The sequence below is a fragment of the Heterodontus francisci genome, chromosome 1 (genome assembly GCF_036365525.1).
Source record: "Heterodontus francisci isolate sHetFra1 chromosome 1, sHetFra1.hap1, whole genome shotgun sequence".
Lineage (NCBI taxonomy): Eukaryota > Metazoa > Chordata > Chondrichthyes > Heterodontiformes > Heterodontidae > Heterodontus > Heterodontus francisci.
Genome location: NC_090371.1, coordinates 113,439,562 through 113,461,002, shown reverse-complemented (window position 1 = coordinate 113,461,002; position 21,441 = coordinate 113,439,562). Strand labels below are relative to the sequence as shown.

Here is a 21,441-nt window from a genome sequence, read left to right as displayed (position 1 = left end):
GCTGCTGCAGCCAAGACATCCAATTTGATACCAGATTTAAACGGTCATGGGAAAATGGGAAATTTCTGCCACCTAGAGTGCCAGATCCTGGTGAACAGCTTTCTTTAGAGGTCAGCGGCAAGTGCCCATGCTTCACCACTTATGACAAACTCCAGGTCATTGAATGGGGAGCATGCCTGAGGGGCTTTATGGCCTTCCTGCTCTTATTTCTTAACTGCGAGTAAAACAGGTACATTGATTTTTTAGTTGTGACCCTTAGTGACTAGATTAGCCACTCCAGGTGCTGCTCCACTAACCACTGACCACCTCTAGGCACTTAGCCATTGTCTCTCGAGACAAGGAGGACGAAGATGATTAAATTGAGCAGCTAAACCAAAATGGCCAAAAACCTAATGTTAGTTCTAGATTTCAGGAGGGCAAAATTCATAAAAGATGGTAGGCAATTTATTAAATCAACTGGACTATCCTGTGTGGGCAAGTTACCAGGGGAAAAAATTGAATACCTTTAAAACCAACCTAACGTAAAAGGAAGCAATGTGCATGGACAGCAGTCCGATTAAAACAGAAAAAAAAATTTTTTACACAAAATACTCAGGAGAACAAAGGCAGCAACTGAGCATAGATAAAGACAACAGAACTTGTAATTACAGCAATCAAACCATCACTAGAAAAGATGATAGTTGATAACTGGTGTAAATAGTGAAACGTTTTCCAGCTAGGTTAGGAGTCATGGAAACATTAATTACTGCACACTGTCATGCGGGCCCCCACTTGTCAAGAATGAGACATTAATTTTGTTATATGAACATTGATTTTAAACTTGCTGCGAAGAGAAGGCCTGTTACAAGGACTGCCAGATACTTAGCTGAAAAGCATTTGCATTCTAACAGACAGTGCCTGTGGAAGCAAAAGGACCATTCCCTGACACATTCAATCCACAATGGATTTTGATCACCAGACATTGAAGGCGTAAGGAAAGGTGATACAATCCACAAAAGCCAGGACTGGTTAAACCCGCTGGTCACATGACTAATGGGCTGGACCAGGGTTTTTTGAACTAGCCACAGTTTTTGAACTGGGAAAGACGGTTTGCTCCTGGAGTGAGAAGACCTCTCCTATCTCCTCCCATCGCTTTCTCAAGCCTCTGGACCCACTGATGACACATGAACTTTAGGCGAAAAAAATATCCAACATCAAACAATGTTTAAGAATACCGGACCCCAAAGCAAAGCAAGACTAACTACAATCAAGAACTTTACAGCGAGTTCGAAGAACAGTAACCAAAACCATCTTCTGATATTGCCTCAAACTTTTCCATTTTATTTCTTCTGCTCTTTTCTGTCTCTATCTGCACGTGTATCGCGTATGCATGCTACCGTGGGTGCGTCACGTATCTGTAGGCATTAACCGAACTAGAGTTGAAGTTTAATAAAGTTCAACCTTTTTTCTTTAAAAGAAAACCTGTTTGGCTAGTTTCTTTGCCTTATAATTGGAAGTTAGTGAACAAGAATTCACCAAGGGGGAGCTAAAAACAGTGTGTTTAAAATTAAACCCTATTATGGTAAGACCAGGTGAAGGCTGAGAGGGAAGCCTAGACCCCTTTCTCACCTGGTCATAATACAAATCAAGCATTCCTCAGGTTAGAGCCAAGTGGACTCCAAGGATATAGCAAATATTTTAAATGATAATTTTGCCCCAAATTTTATTTCAGTATCAATAATAATACCAATACAACTGACTATGAATGCTGAATAGAAGAAAAAATTTCAGTCTGAGCTGCTGGTCCTCAAGACATGCATGCAAAAATACTCAAAGTGGAGTTGTGCTCAGTGAACCCTTTGTGAACCTTTAATAGCCCATGAGTTTGGGATTGTTTCCATGGACTGGAGAGGGGTCCACCTTCTAGTGTTCATCAAAAAACCTAACAAGGCAAAACGGGAAATTTAAAAGTACATTATGACTTTGGTTGTAATAAAATTGCTAGAACAGGCTAGAGATATTCGATGGTCATCTCAACAGAGAAAGGCTTATTATAGACTCAAAATGACAAATGGAAAACAGCATCAAGTCCTACCAGCTAGACTGAATTTTTTGAGGCAGTCACTATTGATGGATGTGGGTAGCCCAGTTGACATGGTGCCACACAATAGGCTATAATTATAAAGTCCCATGGGAATGGTAAGACGGATGTGGTGGAAAAAGGGGAGCAAAAGCAACCCAGGAACGTGCAACATTCTACGACTACCGTAAGTTTTTTTTTTTGCAAAGGGTCACCGATCTCTAGAACAAGAAGCTGGCTAGTTTAGGGAGTACAGATTCACTGCAAAAAATTTTTTTTATATAAAGTATCTGCTAAAATTACAAGTCATGGTTGATACCATGCTTATCGGACATTGGGCAATGCATCTCATGATCATGGTTCTCAAAACTTGCGCGGATCACATCAAGGTTAGAAAGCAATTCCCCATTTGTATCCTCTGAAGTGGCTTGTGTTTTTGACCTCTCCCAAGAGAGGCTGCAGCTGCTTGTCGGTGGGCACAAAGGGTTCAGGCAGCAGGCTTGGCTGACTAATCTTAATCTGTTTGCCATTTTTGGATGTTTCGCACAGAGATAGACAAAGGTCGTGGAGGAAATGGTAAGTAACTTGGGATTGTTGTTAAAGGCACTACACAAATACAAGTTGTTATCGTTGGAACTTAAAAAACCACGCAAGCATTTTAATAGAATTTGCAAGTCAGTGGCACAACTGGGGCAAGCGTGAACAACATGTAGATGGATATTCACGGATAAGATTCAGATTTCACAAATAACTGATTTGTACACATCAGGGTTGTCCAACATACGGCTGGCGGATGTAAACTCTACCCGAACCGTTCCTCATCGGGGGTCCCGTGACTGGAGATGGTAAATTTCCCATTGTCAGACTGGCCTTTAAACTATGGTGTTGTCAATTTCACAGCTGACATTGGGAACAGCAGTTTCCCAACAGACTCGGGGTTTTCCAGCAGGTTCTGACTTTTTTTTTTAAAGCCCGCCAGAAAACTCAGTCTGTTGGGAAACCACTCTTCCCAATGTCAGCTGCTTTCAGCTGAGATACTGACAGCGATTTAAAAAAAAAACTAACCAACCATCTGCTGAGCATTCCCTTCTCTGCAACTAAGATTGGGGTTGGGGCAGGGGGGGGGTTTGCAGGTGGAGAAGAGAAAGACAGAGATAAAGGGGAGAACAGAGAGAGGGTGGGACGGCGAGAGAGAGGAAAGGGAAAAGAGGGAGGAGAGAGGCAAGAGTCAAAGTCATTTACTCACAGCACAGGAGGCCATTCTGTCCATTGAGCCCATGCCGGCTCTCCATGGAGCTCTGCAGTCAGTCCCGCTCCCTGGCTGGATCCCCATAGCCCTGCAAGTCTAATTCTCTCAGGTAGCCATCCAACTTCCTCTTGAAGTCTTTGACAGTCTCCACTTCCACCACCCTTGTGGGCAGCAAGTTCCAGGTCATTACCACCCGCTGCGTGAAAGAGGGCTTCCTCATATTGCTGCTTCAGATTTTGCACAAAACATTCAATCTGTGCCCTAATCCGAGAGGAGGGGGAAGAGGGAAGAGAGAACAAGACACACACACACATAGAACAGGGAGAGGAGCTAAGAGAGAGCAAGGTCTCTCCTGAAAGATGGACAACTATGGTGGCACAGTGGCGCAGTGGTTAGCACTGCAGCCTCACAGCTCCAGGGACCCGGGTTCGATTCTGGGTACTGCCTGTGTGGAGTTTGCAAGTTCTCCCTGTGTCTGCGTGGGTTTGCTCCGGGTGCTCCGGTTTCCTCCCACAAGCCAAAAAGACTTGCAGGTTGATAGGTAAATTGGCCATTATAAATTGTCACTAGTATAGGTAGGTGGTAGGGAAATATAGGGACAGGTGGGGATGTTTAGTAGGAATATGGGATTAGTGTAGGATTAGTATAAATGGGTGGTTGATGGTCGGCACAGACTCGGTGGGCCGAAGGGCCTGTTTCAGTGCTGTATCTCTAATCTAATCTATCCAGAATACTCTGCATCACATCATCAAGTATGCGAGCAGAGATTGACTACTTGTGCAAGCAAAAACAATGTCAGGTATGTCAGCAAAGCAGTTTTCAATATAGTGACTAGAAAGTAAGTCAGTCAATACGTTAGTCTGCGCATTTAAAGCTTCACAAAAATGCACATTTTTAGTTGTTTTTATTTGAGATAAATTTTTAATGCCTTTATTTTTCAAAATTTGCTCACCGGCCCCCTAGCCCGAGCAAAAATCATAATGCGGCCCTCCACCCAAAAAGGTTGGACAACCCTAGTATAGATGTTTCTGTCCAGATTTTAATGCCCTTGATTACAAAATGTAAATTTATGCAACAGTTAACATTTTCAGTATACACAAACTGTATGGTCATTATATAATATGCAACCTAGGATATTTAAATCCTAACTTTGATATTAAAAATGAATTAAAACCTATACTCTACCCATTAGTTTCCCCTAATCTATTTTACTTTTTCCACATACAAAATATCAAACAAAATTCCACAAGTCACTTAAATGGACAAGGCAGAGAACAAATTAAGAACTTCCTACAGATTGCAATATAAAAACAAAGCCATTAAGTCCAATGTTTAAAGATCGAAAGCATTAACTATCAAGTTCAATAGTAGCTACTGAACAAACCCGAATCATGAAAATGGCAATGCCAGAAGACAGAGCAGCCAGCAGAGTTACTGCAAATATTTCACACTTCCTTCATCCAAGCTTATCCTTCAGTGAAGATCTGCAGCAAAAATGAGGTGCATTAATGCAAAGGAGGACATGCTTTTTCTGCACATGTTGCACTCCCGGTACAGCTCTGGGCATATGAAGAAACCTCCCTCTTGGTCTCCTTCAATATGTCGAAAATATTACAATGATGTACATTCCATTTCTCCATTATTTTCCACAACTGCCCTTTAAGCATTTCTACTGAGCTTGACATCTGACCAGCAAAAGGAAACAAACAATCTCACGAGACTGGTATACCTGGTGCAATATATTGTTATGCTACCTGTAAAGTGTTAGGAACTAATTAGCTTCTTCTTTGGCCTCCTTATATCCAGAGACAATGGGTAAGCGCCTGGAGGTGGTCAGTGGTGTGTGAAGCAGCACCTGGAGTGGCTATAAAGGCCAATTCTAGAGTGACAGACTCTTCCACAGGTGCTGCAGAAAAATTTGTTTGTCGGGGCTGTTGCACAGTTGGCTCTCCCCTTGCGCCTCTGTCTTTTTTCCTGCCAACTGCTAAGTCTCTTCGACTCGCCACACTTTAGCCCCGCCTTTATGGCTGCCCACCAGCTCTAGCGAAAGCTGGCAACTGACTCCCACGACTTGTGATCAATGTCACAGGACTTCATGGTGCGTTTGCAGAAGTCTTTAAAGCGGAGACATGGACGGCCGGTGGGTCAGATACCAGTGATGAGCTCGCTGTACAATGTGTCTTTGGGGATCCTGCCATCTTCCATGCGGCTCACATGGCCAAGCCATCTCAAGCGCCGCTGACTCAGTAATGTGTATAAGCTGGGGGTGTCGGCCGCCTCGAGGACTTCTGTGTTGGAGATACGGTCCTGCCACCTGATGCCAAGTATTCTCCGGAGGCAGCGACGATGGAATGAATTGAGACGTCGTTCTTGGCTGACATACATTGTCCAGGCCTCGCTGCCATAGAGCAAGGTACTGAGGACACAGGCTTGATACACTCGGACTTTTGTGTTCCGTGTCAGTGCGCCATTTTCCCACACTCTCTTGGCCAGTCTGGACATAGCAGTGGAAGCCTTTCCCATGTGCTTGTTGATTTCTGCATCGAGAGACAGGTTACTGGTGATAGTTGAGCCTAGGTAGGTGAACTCTTGAACCACTTCCAGAGCGTGGTCGCCAATATTGATGGATGGAGCTTTTCTGACGTCCTGTCCCATGATATTCGTTTTCTTGAGGCTGATGGTTAGGCCAAATTCGTTGCAGGCAGCCGTAAATCTGTTGATGAGATTCTGCAGACACTCTTCAGTGTGAGATGTTAATGCAGCATCGTCAGCAAAGAGGAGTTCCCTGATGAGGACTTTCTGTACTTTGGTCTTCGCTCTTAGACGGACAAGGTTGAACAACCTGCCACCTGATCTTGTGTGGAGGAAAATTCCTTCTTCTGAAGACTTGAACGCATGTGAGAGCAGCAGGGAGATGAAAATTCCACAAAGTGTGGGTGCGAGAACACAGCCCTGTTTCACACCACTCAGGATAGGAAAGGGGTCTGATGAGGTGCCGCTATGTTGAATTGTGCCTTTCATATTGTCATGGAATGAGGTGATGATACTTAGTAGCTTTGGTGGACATCCGATCTTTTCTAGTAGTCTGAAGAGACCACGTCTGCAGACGAGGTCAAAGGCTTTGGTGAGATCAATGAAAGCAATGTGGAGGGGCATCTGTTCACGGCATTTCTCCTGTATCTGACGAAGGGAGGAGAACAGCACGTCAATGGTCAATCTCTCTGCTCAAAAGGCCTCACTGTGCCTCAGGGTAGACACGCTCGGCCAGCTTCTGGAGCCGGTTTAAAGCGACTCGATCAAAGACTTTCCCCACTGTGCTGAGCAGGGAGATTCCACGTTAGTTGTTGCAGTCACTGCGGACACCTTTGTTTTTATAGAGGGTGATGCGCACGTCCTGACGTACTGCTTCCTCGTCCCAGCACAGGCAAAGCAGTTCATTTAGTGCTGAGTATAGTAGGCTGGCACTCTTGATTATTTCAGGGGGTAATGCTGTCCTTCCCTGGGGCTTTTCCGCTGGCTAGAGAATCAATGGCATCACTGATCTCCAATTTTGTTGGCTGTACGTCCAGCTCATCCATGACTGGTAGAGGCTGGGCTGTTTTGAGGGCAGTCTCAGTGACAACATTCTCCCTGGAGTACAGTTCTAGGTAGTGCTCAACCCAGCAATCCATTTGCTTGCGTTGGTCAGTGATTATGTCCCCTGATTTAGATTTGAGGGGGGCAATCTTCTTTGTTGGCCCAAAAGCTTTAATGCCATCATACATTCCTCTGATGTTTCCGGTGTCTGAGGCCAGCTGAATATGACTGCATAGGTGTTGCCAGTAGTCATTCGTGCAGCGCCTGGCTGTTCTTTGTGTAGTCCTTCTGTCTGCTTTAAGTGCTGCGGATGTTAAATCTCTGGGGGCTTTCTTGTAGTTCAACAGTGCAATGCGCTTAGTGGCTATGACAGGTTCCAGCTCTTCAATGAGATTGAAACCAGTCTGCATCCCTCTTCGCACATTTGCCATAGGTGGTCAAAGCTGACTCATAGATGGCGTCTCTGAAGTGGGCCCACTTGGTCTCGGCATCCCGTGGGAGTGTTTTGAAGGGCTGTTACAAAAATTTCTAAATTCACTTGTAACAGCTGTGGATAAGAAATTCTGCTAGTGTTGATGCGCAGGTGGCCCTACTGCTTGGAATGATGCAGCTTCTTTGGTCTGAGTCTAACCTTGCTGCACACCAGGGAGTAGTCGGTGTCGCAGTCCGCACTGTGGAAGCTGCATGTGATTTGAAGACTCTTTAAGGAGGCTCGCCTTATGACGATGGAGGTCTAGCTGGTGCCAACGACCCGATCTTGGGTGTCTCCATGAAACCTGGTGACAGGGTTTAGTGTGAAACGACGAGTTGGTGATGCAGAGGTTATGACAGGTACACAACTCAAGCAGTCTCTGTCCATTCTCATTCATCCTTCCAACGCCATAGCGCCCAAAGCAGGAGGGCCATGAGTCATGGTCGGCCCCAACCCTGGCATTAAAGTCCCCCAGCAGGAATAGGTGTTCGGTGTTGGGGATGTTACTAATGATATTATGGAGTTCCTCATAGAACTGGTCTTTCGCTTCAAGTGAGGAGCAGAGTGTTGGAGCATAGATGCTGAGTAGGTGTACTGGACCAGAGGTGGTGAGCAATCGGATGGACAGTATGCGTTCCGAGCCATTTGAGGGAGGCTCCATCATGCTGAGCAAGGAGTTTCTGACAGCGAAGCCCACTCCATGCTGCCTTGGTTCTTCAGGATCCCTGCCCTGCCAGAAGGTGGTGTCTTGCTCTGCTAGAGATCCACTCGCAGGGAGGCGTGTCTCCTGAAGTGCTGCAATGTCTACATTGAGTCTACTGAGCTCGTTGTTAATGATGGCGGTCTTCCGAGAATCGTTGATTTGTGTAAGGTCTTCCGACAGGCCAGGACACATTTCTGACGTCCCAGCTTGCAAAGCGAAGGGCTGGTACCTTCTTTCCTTTTTTCATGTTATTTGGTGTGGTGTTGCAGTCCACTTTTCAGGCAATGACCCTGAGCTCCAAGCACCCATTAAAGCAAGTGGACTGTGGCGGGACAGAACCTTATTGACCGGGGGCTGCCCGGTTTGAGGCGGGCGGTAGCTGTCCAGTGAGGTGCGATGACCTCTCCCACCGACAAAGGCAACCCGTGGCGCCCAATCTCTACGCCAATTGAGCTGGACTTATAACCCGTAACTGCTGCCTTCCATGTTGTTTCAGTCGCCGTGAGGAGACTATGGAGTGACCTCTCCATGGCGCATGCCTGGGCGAATGTATGGAGGTTGAGAGTTGTCCAAGCGTCAAAACCCCCCTCTTGGCCTTTCTGGTGGGGTCCAAAGGAGTGCAGAGCACGACGTTTGGCACCGGTATGGCTGTAGGAACTGCCGGAAACATGCCAAAGGTGACACATGGCCACCTACGGGGTTCTGCTCCGGATTTTCTGTTAGGGTTTACTCCCTTAGCCTTAGTCTCTCACGAGACGCCCACAAGGCAGTGGGGTTGTTCGGGCCCCGACACAGGTGTCGGAGGATGCCGGTGGGAGGAGGGGGTGCGAAGGGGAGCGCAGGGGAAGGGGGTGAGCTGAGAGAGTGGAGCTGGGAAGGGGAAGTGGAAGGGGGGGGGGGGGGGGGGTGGAAAAGGGTGCAGATAATAAGCCATTTCCTCAGTTCCCAACATCGACACCGGGAAGGCTCATCCGCATCCTTCGGGAGGTGAGTGACATCCTCAGGCGCCGGTACCAGCATTGCCGACATTGCGCTGCAAATGCTCTCAGAGCCATCTCCCGCGGGAGCTTTGAAGTTGCGGCTGAGGAGCCGTTCGTGGCTTTTTGCGTGTTCGGGGCACCTTTACACAAGGCTTCCCCTCAGTGGTAAACTTATTTCCCTCGGGTCCTGCTGCTCCTTCTTCTCTACAACAGACTTCCTGCACGCTGTGGCCGCGGACACTTACACACGTAGTTCCTAGCTAAGTGTTCCAGTTTGGGGCCGGGAGGGAGAGAGAGAGAAAGAGAAGGAGGGCACATTCACAGCTGCACTGGGGAGTTATATGTAACACAAAAACCAGTTGAATCAGGTTCTACAGTAGACAGCATGGCACAGTAATAAGACTGACTCTAGCCTTTTCCAAGTTTTAAGGGTGATTATTTCCATCATCTGGGAATCAGAAAAACAGACGCAACACCTGTATTTGAAGTTGAACAATGCTACCACTTACCTTCCCTACAATATTGATTTAAAACAAGCGTTAGCTGCAAGAATGCAATCATGACTAAACCCTAAAGGTTTACCAGAAATGTAAAACACAGCTATTCAAAAAAAAAGCTCCTGCATTAAAATAGGAAGCGGAATATCCAGGCAATTTGCGAAGAGATTTGCACATTGTGTTTGGGTTTAACACAGCTTCCAAAAAAAGTGTTCATTTGAGAAGCCAACATCCATTTACTTTTTGTTTTACACCATCTATACTACTTAGGGTACAGTCCCAAATGTTCCAAAATAGCAGCACCTAGTTATTTCTGCAGAGTGAATCATACACCTTGAAGGTACATATTCTACCACAAAATCCTCCACACCAGAGAACCTTAGTTTACCAATCTTAAATCCTGTTGAAGCAAGATGCATTAAAAATTAAGCCATTTGCAATATTTTCAGTACAACCTTTTGTCATCAAATTTAACTTAGCAGAATTAGGTCAAAGGCTCATCAACTTTACATCAATTCATCAAGTTGCCCCATTTTACCAGTACTGTTGGAAAAGCCAAGAAGTTGACCTTAAGCTAAGAAACAAATTCTCACCTGGGCTTGGATATATTGAACCACTATTGCAACAGCTTCAAATCTTTGGTTACTCTTTTCTAATAGTTCTTTCAGCAATGCAATCCATTGAACCTGCTTCTCACATTTAGCTCTGTAATGAGGTAATCCAGGGGCTTTCTTCACAACTGGAAGCGGATCTGGTGGAGTCCGAGCGGTTCGGGAACTTGACTTGTGTGCAGAAGAGTTTGACTTGACCCAAGTTCTGTCCGCTATGAAAACAAAAACCATGGGTATCATGTAAATTTATGTTCCAGATAATAAAAATGTACACAATATAAACTAATTAAAAAGGTCAGATTTTTCCAGAAGTGCAATGGTTGAGCATATTTAATATTTTTCTTTGCTTACTGGCCTTTTGGCTGCAGACTGTAAACTGCTGAAAGATCACCAACTTCAGACATCAAAAAATTCACATTAAGGTTGAACTCCACTGATGGCCACAAAAAGGACAAATCCCATCTGGCCAATTACTGCCCCACTCTACTTTTGATCAGCAGCAAAGTGATGGAAGGTGTCGTTGACAGTGCGAGCAAGCGCCACTTACACAGCAACAACCTGCTCACAGATGCTCAGTTTGGGTTCCGCCAGGGCCACTCAGCTCCTGACCTTATTACAGGTGGTTAAATAGTGGCTTATGTTAATGTCACTGGACTAGTAATCCCAAGGCCCTGACTAATGCCCTGGGACACTGGCTCAAATCCCACCATGGCAGCTGGTAGAATTTAAATTCAATTAATAAATAAAAATCTGGAGTTGAAAGTTAATAATGGAGCCTTGAAACTGAGACCATCATTGATTGTTGTAAAAACCCAACAGATTCACAAATGTCCTCTAAGGAAGGAAAACTGCCATCCTTACCTGGTCTAACCTACACGTGACTTCAGATCCACAGCAATGTGGTTGACTCTAAACTGCCCTCTGAAATGGCCTAGCAAGCTACTCAGTTGTCAAGGGCAATTAGGGATGAGCAACATATGCTGACCTTGCCAGTGACACTCACATCCCAAAAAATGAATTTAAAAAAATGTTCTTTAGGAAAGGAAACTTGCCTGGCCTATAGGTGAGCCCAATCCAACACAATGATTACATTAGGGCGGCACAGTGGCGCAGTGGTTAGCACCGCAGCCTCACAGCTCCAGGGACCCGGGTTCGATTCCGGGTACGGCCTGTGTGGAGTTTGCAAGTTCTCCCTGTGTCTGCGTGGGTTTTCTCCGGGTGCTCCGGTTTCCTCCCACAAGCCAAAAGACTTGCAGGTTGATAGGTAAATTGGCCATTATAAATTGTCACTAGTATAGGTAGGTGGTAGGGAAATATAGGACAGGTGGGGATGTGGTAGGAATATGGGATTAGTGTAGGATTAGTATAAATGGGTGGTTGATGTTCGGCACAGACTCGGTGGGCCGAAGGGCCTGTTTCAGTGCTGTATCTCTAATCTAATCTAATCTTAAAGTAGTGAAGCAAAGTAACTCGTGTATCAAATAGCTACCAATAATCACTATGCAGACTGTAGCAGTTCATGGCAGTCCAGCACCACTTCAGGGCAATGAGGGATGGGCAATGCCACTGACCTCAGATGAATTCAAAATGTATGTATCCTTTTGTATTAAGGCAGAAGAATTATAATATGCTTCCTATTGTAAGAATATTTGCTAAGGCATTATGCTGCAAATTTAAAATGCAACTAAAAAATCCATCACGAGCAAAATGAGATATGACACAAAGCCGTCCTTAAATAACCAACACGATCATTTATCAGACCACCTGCAAAGAAAGTATACCAAGGCACTGTAGCAGGGCAGGCAGAAAATACAGAGTAACAGACAAAGATGGGAGGATTAGCAGAGATGATTGAAAGCTTGTTTATAACTTTACATTTAAGGCAGCTTTTAAAAGGTGGAGTGAAGTTTATGAGCCCAAGGGCCATTTTGTCTTGGTAACTAGAAATGAATATCGAGTGGTATCAAAGTACTGTCCAGTTCAAGTATGACTTCCCGATTTGACCTCTGCATTATTTCAAAACAGTCCAACTTCACTGTGTGTCTTGGTCTCACAAAATGTCAGCCGAACAATGCTGTTTACGACCTGTGACCCAAGGAAACTTGTCAGAATTACATTACCAACAATAGACTGCCAAGTTAATTTGTAGCCCACATTCTCCTGTTCCCTGCTTAATTGGCAACTTTGTTCACTTGTCTATCAAATATCAGTTGCAACAGCTGAAGTCGAATTCATTTACTTATTCCAGACCCAAGTGCTTACATTCCCTCTGTTTCAATTGCATTACAATAGTACTCTGGGGACCCAGTGGATGTGGTGTACCTAGATTTCCAAAAAGCCTTCGACAAGGTGCCGCACAAGAGGCTGCTGTATAAAATAAGGATGCATGGCGTTAGGGGTAAAGTATTAGCATGGATAGAGGATTGGTTGACTGACAGGAAGCAGAGAGTGGGGATAAATGAGTGCTATTCTGGTTGGCAGTCACTAGTGGTGTGCCTCAGGGATCGGTGTTGGGTCCGCAATTATTTACAATTTATATAGATGATTTGGAGTTGGGGACCACGTGTAGGGTGTCAAAGTTTGCAGATGACACTAAGATGAGTGGCAGAGCAAAGTGTGCAGATGACTGAAACTTTGCAGAGGAACATAGATACATTGAGTGAGTGGGCAAAGGACTGGCAGATGGAATACAATGTTAGTAAATGTGAAGTCATTCATTTCGGTAGGAGTAACAGGAAAAAGGATTATTACTTGAATGGTAAAAAGTTGCAGCATGCTGCTATGCAGAGGGACCTGGGTGTCCTTGTGCATGAATCGCAGAAGGTTGGTCTGCAGGTACAGCAAGTAATTAGGAAGGCAAATGGAATTTTGTCCTTCATTGCTAAAGGGATTGAGTTTAAAAGCAGAGAGGTTATGTTGCAGCTGTTTAAGGTACTGGTGAGGCCGCACCTGGAGTACTGTGTGCAGTTTTGGTCTCCTCACTTGAGAAAGGATGTACTGGCACTGGAGAGGGTGCAGAGGAGGTTCACTAGGTTGATTCTGGAGTTGAGGGGGTTGGCTTATGAGGAGAGACTGAGTAGATTGGGATTATATTCATTGGAATTCAGAAGAATGAGGGGGGGGGATCTTATAGAAACGTATAAAATCATGAAGGGAATAGATAAGATACAAGTAGAGAGGATGTTTCCACTGGCAGGTGAAGCTAGGACAAGAGGGCATAGCCTCAAGATTAGAGGGAGCAGATTTAGGACTGAATTAAGGAGGAACTTCTTCACCCAAAGGGTTGTTAATCTATGGAATTCCTTGCCCAGTGAAGTAGTTGACGCTTCTTCAGTAAACGTTTTTAAAGCTAAGGTAGATATCTTTTTGAATAATAAAGGAATTAAGGGATACGGTGAGAACGCGGGTAAGTGGATCTGAGTCCACAAAAAGATCAACCATGATCTTATTGAATGGCGGAGCAGGCTCGAGGGGCCGGACGGCCTACTCCTGCTCCTACTTCTTATGACCTTATGATCTCTAATATGTTGTCCTGTATCTTGATCCAGTCATTGAAGTTTCATATCGCCTTGTTCTATCAAAGCAGTAACCGCACAATGCACAGATGCGAGACCTGCGGCAAATAAATTACACCCCCGAGTTACAAGCAAATTTACAAGAGTACAGAGTCATTGCAACACTAATTTGCATCCCTCCAACTTTATCAATTTGTACGTCAACATGCTGAGAGTACAATGGAAATCAAGTGAATAGATTGTCTTTTTGCAAGGGTGGAATGGGTATAATGACATTATGGCTTTTTTTTCTTCAAAAAGAGGCTCCAAACACATCCCAGCACAGACATCACAATGCTTCAAGCTACACACATGCACAGAACGAACCCTTGTGATCAGTACAGTGCTGCGCATGCACAGCCTATGTCAGCATCCAGTTTGCCAGGACTGCAATTCATGCATGCGTGTGAAAACATCATTCCATACTGCAACGTCTGCTCGCCACTCGACACTCTCCTAGCTTCACCCCCGACCTGTTGGCCACTCGCTCCCCGCTTCACCACCCCCCCACCTCGACTTATCTGCCACTCACTCCCCACCTCGCCTCTTTTCCCCCCTCTGCTCTCCACTCCCTCCCTCAATCACCTCTCTTCCCCCGGGGGAAGAGTGTGCGCGACAAAATGGAGAGTGGAAGGAGCGGGAAGCAGAAGCGGGAGAGAGCAGTGAGGTGAGTGGGGGAGGAGCAGCGAGACAGGGAGCAGACAGGCACGGGAGGCAGTGGCGAAGAGAAGTGTGGGAGCAGGGTACTGTTGAGGACGGATGGAGGCGGCGTTCGCAGCCACTGGGGATTTGAGTTTCCTTTTTCTGTGATAAATTGAACAGCACCATCTTTACTACTGGCAGCTGCCAAAAATGTTGCAGGCAGTGACGTTTCAGTGCATGAGGTTACATTTGCACATGTGCAAGCACTGCGCCACCTAGTGGTTGCATGGTCAGCAAGCCCAACCTTTTTTCTGTGTGCTGGTTCAGCTAATAGATTTCATGGAGATGGCACAATATTCAACAAATTTTTATAGTTCAGCACTTCAAAAATTAGATTTCACAATCCTCTCAATTTTACAAGTGTCAAGATGAGAGAAAGTAATAAGATTAAGCTACAAGAAAGGACTCATCCTTACAGGAAGCACAATATGGGATAAGTTCTCAGGCACAAACAATCTCTTTCCTCGTCCAGCACCTCCCCCAAACAAACCAAGCACGGTCCATTGATTTGTGACCAACACCAGAGGTTAGACGGACCATTGAGCATCTCGATCATCCTGTGGCAAACTGGCACCAAAATTTCTAGAAAATCTGTTTACATGCCTGGATGAATACAACTCCAACATCCATATAGCGTTCACTTTTCAGTGCAACATTGCTCATGACCAGAATCTCATACTACAGTCATAGAAATGACTTCAGGGCGGCACAGTGGTTAGCACCGCAGTCTCACAGCTCCAGGGACCCGGGTTCAATTCTGGGTACTGCCTGTGCGGTGTTTGCAAGTTCTCCCTGCGACCGCGTGGGTTTGCGCCGGGTGCTCCGGTTTCCTCCCACAGCCAAAGACTTGCGGGTAATAGGTAAATTGGCCATTGTAAATTGCCCCTAGTGTAGGTAGGTGGTAGGGAATATGGGATTACTGTAGGGTTAGTATAAATGGGTGGTTCTTGGTCAGCACAGACTAAGCACAGATACAGCACTGAAACAGGCCCTTCGGCCCGAGTCTGTGCCAACCACCCATTTATGCTAACCCTACAGTAATCCCATATTCCCTACAACATCCCCACCTTCTCAATTCTCCTACCACCTACCTAGGGGCAATTTACAATGGTCAATTTACCTATCAACCTGCAAGGCTTTGGCATGTCGGAGGAAACCAAAGCACCCGGTGGAAACCCATACGGTCACAGGGAGAACTTGCAAACTCCGCACAGGCAGTACCCAGAACCGAACCCGGGTTGCTTGAGCTGTGAAGCTGCGGTGCTAACCACTGTGCCGCCCACTAGCTTAAACATTCACTGGCTCCAGTAACAGCATGCCATAGCTGCTAGGATGCAATACAGCAGGTCACCAAAGGTTTCTTCAGCAGCATCTCTCATACCTGTAACCACCATCACCTATTAAGACATGGGCAGCGGATCCATGGGAACCACCTCCAAGTCACAGACCATCCTGGCTTCAGCAGATCATTTCTTCATTGTCACTGGGTTAGAATCCAGAAATTCCTTAACAGCATGTGGATGGACTTTTACCACACAGGTTGCAGCAGTTAAAGATAGCCCACCATCACAGTCAAAGGCAACTAGGGATGGGCAATAAATACCTATTTGTTACTCACATTCCAGCATTGAATATATGTTTTTTTTTAAACTGAAAAATTGAGGGAGAGTTGGTGGCGTAGTGTTAACGTCACTGTACTAGTAATGTAAAGGCCTAGGCTAGTGCTTTAGGGACATGGGTTCAAATCCCACAACAGATAGCAAAATCGGAATTCAATTAATAAATCGCAATTAAAAAGCTAGTCTAAAGGGGGACCCTGAAACCATTGCAGATTCTTGTAAAAACCCATTTGGTTCACAAATGTCATTTAGGGAAGAAAATCTACTATTCTTACCTATACGTGACTCCAGATCCACAGCAATGTGGTTGACTCTTAAATACCCTCTGAAATAGCCAGACAGATCAAGGAAGATTAGGGATCAGCAATAAAACGCTGGCCTAGCTAGCAACGCCCACATCCATGAATAAAAAATGGCGCTGTTTCACTCAGGCTAAATAATCAGCACAACCTCCTATGCTCCAACCTGACTTTTTAAAAACTCGTATCTACTAGACTTACTCACTTCAAGTTAAGTAGCTTGCTTACTTGTATTATCCATATATTATCTGCATCACAGCTTTCATCAGGCTCCTTAGATCTTGTCGCATTTCTAACTTTGCCATCAAAATGGTTATCATCCTGGTCACTCTTAACCTTCCTAATGCATAAAGTCCCAACACTTAAATTGCCCACACACAAACCCCCCAAAAAACAGGCAATCCTTTAAATAGCGCTAACCAATTTTGACAGTTATGTTAAATTATCAAGCACCACTCAGCATTTTAAGGTGCACTGGCTATTGTGGGCAGAAACAGGTCTGAGCAATTTGCTCATTGAGGAGTCCTGAATAAATTACTTGACAATAATTCAACCAAGCTCAGCTATAGACAATCCAAAGATCTTTCCTCAGATGAATATTCTTTGCTTTTAGTTTGTCACCTATTACCCTGACCAAGCTTCAGTGGACTGAATTTCCTCTGCGGTTTTCATCTAAGCAATCATTGAAAACACACATCCGGCAAACAAGCATGAATTGAATTGGAGTATTCCTTTTCTATGCAAGGTCCAATGGCACTACAATTCTGAAAGCATTTTTTTTTTCATTTCAAGGTTTAGTGCAAGAACTTTTTGATTACGTAATTAGTTCAACACGTATCACAGGAAAACATTAGCACCATGCACTCAAAGACGCACAGGCACCACTGTTAAAAGGTACGATCACAGGTACGTCAATGCATCATAAAATGCTTTTGAATGGCGGTCACTTACGTCAGCAAACCTTTCAGCATGAGCAAGCATCCAAGCAGAAGAGATGGAAAACTTATGTGGAGAAGCTCAAGAAACTGGAATTCGTCTTAAAGTAGAGAACTTTGAGAGAGGATTTAACAGGTGTTCAAAATTATGATGGGCTTCAATAGAGTAAAGAAAAAGAAACTGGTTCCACTGGCAGGAGGGGCAGTAACCCGAGGATAGAGATTCAAGGTCACTGGCGTAAGAACCAGAGGGGCATTTGGTTTTAGTGAATTGCGATCTGAAATGCACTGCCTGAAAAGGGTGGTGGGAAAAGGTATTAGATATATACTTGAAAAGGAAATGAAAGTTAAAAAACAAAAACTGTTGAAAAAGCAGGAATAGGATTAACTGAACAACTCTTTCAAGGACCTGGCACAGGTGCAATGGGCTATATTACCTGTGTTGTAAAATTCTACTACTGAATGAAAAATTATGGCTTTTCCGAAAGCTGGTACTGCTTGGAGGAATGTAGACAGTGCCTCAGCTTTCATGTACCATGGGACATTCAAAGTACACCTGAACAGGAAAATAGCAGCTGGGGTTTAACATCTCATCCAGGAGGGAGTTTCCACCAACACCACACCCCTTCAATGCTGCACTGAAAGTCAGGACTAGATGATGGCGTTTGCTCTAAAAAAAAAATGCACATATACAGCACAGGCATCCTCCTAGACGCCAAAAATGTCAGAAGATTACCATACAAGCAACAGCAGGTACCTAAAGATTGAGGCGGATACAGTCGAAGGTCAAGGGACCGGGGATTGTGAGACACAAATAAATGTTTGGATTGCTATTTCTCTCTTCTTCCTACCATGCATTCCACACCTTTTTAACAATAGCAAAATACCTCAAATGGAATTTATGGCATAACTAATTATGCCATGACCAGTAACTGATGTTCTCCATAATCTATGGAATTGTACAGTAGCACTACTGCCACCCTGCTAGAGCTGTTGACAAAGCTGTGAATCTACAGCTGGTGCCTGACACCACAGAGTACTGAACTAAACTGTTGACAATGGTAACATTACTTAAATTAACTTAAGATGGAAACAGCACAAATAAAAAACCGTGGCTAATCAGCAAGATATTTTAAAAATTGAATGGCATATTGTAGCAAACTGCAATACATCAATATGCTGCACTGTGCCACCCTGAGCCAGCTTCACTTAGAGGCGTCTGCATTTGATGCTGTTATAAGTACAAACAGCAACACTGGGCACCTGGTGCTAATGATGGAAAAAATCTGTTCACTGAATTACACCGCTTTACTGACTAAATAGGTCACAATGGTAGCTACTATCAGTAAATTACAAAAGGCACTACAGTGTTCCTGCCAAAACAAAAGGCACGTAATGACAACGCAAAAGAAAGATGACAATTAATGAAAATGGTATCTATCTCATCAACAATGCATTGCTCACTGGGGCTACGAATAGTTGTACATTTTTATTGCTTGTACCGAATTTGAAACGTTAGCTACACTAGGTACATGAGTAAAAAAGCCCAAGCTGAGCTTGGCTTAAAACGATACAAAATAATCACTCTTATCTCAAATTACAAGAATGTGTACTGGTAGTTGGCAGGCAATATTTTTAGCTCTTTGTAATCTAAAGAGGGAACTGCTTCCACATCTGCAGGCAAATTGTGCAGTTCTAACAGATTAATTAAATCTACAGAATGCGATTAATAGAGCATAACATTGTGTGACAATTATTCCATACACAAAGGAAAAAAAGTTACCCAGTGAATAAAATTACAATTTCACCTTTCTAAACTGTAAATATACAAAAGTACTTCAAGCTTTTAAGGACCACTGGTTGCTCCAAGTATACTGAAGTCATACTACTTCACTAACAATAAAACACCAATATTGTGATATTGCAATATCCCTGGACACAAACTGGTTTATGAAATAATAAATGGTAAAAATGAGCATCTCATTTACTCCAGTGTAAATGTTCACACAGGTACATGGTACTTCCGTACATACAAATGCTGCAGTCATGACCTCTCTTCTACCACTCCAGGTTCATAACACAAACCTGTTTGAAAAACTGTGTTCTTGCTGTACACAGGTAGAAATTGATGATGTTGGAGTAATCCTTTGGCTGTCAGTTGCACATGGATTCTGGTTAGGGAGAAATTTGAATGCCATAACATTTCTTCAAAATTATAATGGCAGACTGAAGGAAGAAATCATACTCATCTATGATCATGTACTGCACAACATAGATTTCATCAGCGTAGTCAAACCAGGCAGAACATATTTCAGGAGTCAAAGCAATTACGACAGGATGAAAATGCTTCAAATCGGAGAACTATTTAGAACAGAGGAGGATAATCCATTTGGCTGAGCTTTCCTTCACAGTTGTGACAAATACCGAGCAGACAGCTACCTACTTCCTACTGATTCATAAAGCAACAAGCCAGCCCTTAAATTGCACTGATGTTTCATGCTTAATCTTCTACAACAAAACATGGTGGGGGTGGGGACTGAAATGGGAAAGAAAAGCAATCGAGTAGAAAACAAAAATTCCACTTTCAACTTGGTAGTGAAAATGTTGTACATGATAAAAATCAGGTCATTAAATAAAATACTTCATTACGTTGGAGCACAAGTTACTAGATTGTAAGTAACTTCATAACGAGAGATTTTGGACAACCCTCAAAAGGAATTCATGCTCCTTAGTGAGCTTATTGTTCTGTAAACAGGTTTCCTGCTGCAAATCTGCTGAGGTCAGTCCCACACCCAGTCTCAATTTGAGCACTTTGGAAAATTCAGAGTTATGGGAAATAATCCAAAATACTGTAAAGCTATCTATTTTGGTACACATTTCACATTATTCAGTGCGCTGCATGAATTTCAAAAGCTAATAATCAGTTTTAAGCGACAAATTATTTTAAACATGCACAATTATCAATGTGACTCATGCAACTCAAATGCTTAAGGACTTAAAAATATATAATGTGGTATCAGGCCTTAACAGAATTTGTTGCAGCTTAAATAGCTACATGCAATTCTAAAGTTTAACGGACATGTTGAAACAATCTAAATTAGCTCATTTTTGCTACAGTGGGTGACTATAGACTTAGTACATAGAAAACTTCAGCAAGCTAGAGGTTGCAGATTCCAATCTCTTAGTTTCACTATTATCTTGACTCAAGTGACATTTTTAATTATTGGCATTGATTTCATTCTCCTGGAGGAAGGAAAATACATTAAATGGACATTAAGTATCTTGAATTCCACTGAAGCTAGAGTAGAAAATGAACTGAAAGCTGAATACATTTTCCACAAAGACAGGAACCATGTTCGACAGAAAGAAGTTAAGTAAAGTCACATGGTTAGCAACGAATTTCCATTTTCCTTTGGGGAGTCATTCGAATAGATTAAAGGAATCTGGCTAAAACAAAAGGTTAGTCATACAATCAGAAAATAATTAAGGCAACATTAATAAAAGCAGGGTACAGAGAAATAAACAAACAATTATAGAGTCATAGAAAGATACAGCACCGAAACAGCCCCTTCAGCCCGTGTCTGTGCCGACCATCAAGCACCCATTTATACTAATCCTACATTAATCCCATTTTCCCTCTCCGAGCCCAACCTTCCCTCAATTCTCCTACCACCTACCTACACGAGGGGCAATTTTTACAATGGCCAATTTACCCATCAACCCGCAAGTCTTTGGCATGTGGGAGGAAACCGGAGCACCCGGAGGAAACCTAAGCTGTCACAGGGAGAACATGCAAACTCCGTGCACAGGCAGTACCCAGAACCTGGTCGCTGGAGCTGTGAGGCTGCAGTGCTAACCACTGCGCCGCCCTTATCTTCTGAAATTTCTGGTGCCGTAAAAGATCAACATTAAGCAGTTATGACCTGCAGTATTAAATACAGGATGCGACTTCAAATTTCACATGACCACAAGAAGCATTTCTCTTCAACTTTGTCAGTTATCATCCAACACTGCAATTCAGTTTCATTCCTTGTTTTGAGGGAGAGTTTTTTTTTGGGGGGTGGGGGGGGGGGGAAAAAAAAAAAAAAGAGCAGGAAAAAAAGATGGAAAATCTAATGTCCGCAGCATTTAACACTAATGGATTATGTTGGCAAACATGCCAGCCAATTTGTTAAGAACAAGGTC

At 43.9% G+C, this 21,441-nt stretch overlaps 1 protein-coding gene across 6 annotated transcripts in view; it reads right to left on the bottom strand.

The window, feature by feature from the left end:
- Positions 1–21,441, bottom strand: part of mtus1b (microtubule associated tumor suppressor 1b) — a 230,389-nt gene that overhangs the window by 62,580 nt on the left and 146,368 nt on the right. For all 6 annotated transcript variants that reach the window (XM_068034588.1, XM_068034613.1, XM_068034594.1 and 3 more), the window contains exon 7: positions 10,130–10,359. In XM_068034588.1, coding sequence (XP_067890689.1) covers positions 10,130–10,359 — 230 coding nt within the window. The remainder of the gene's footprint in view (positions 1–10,129; positions 10,360–21,441) is intronic.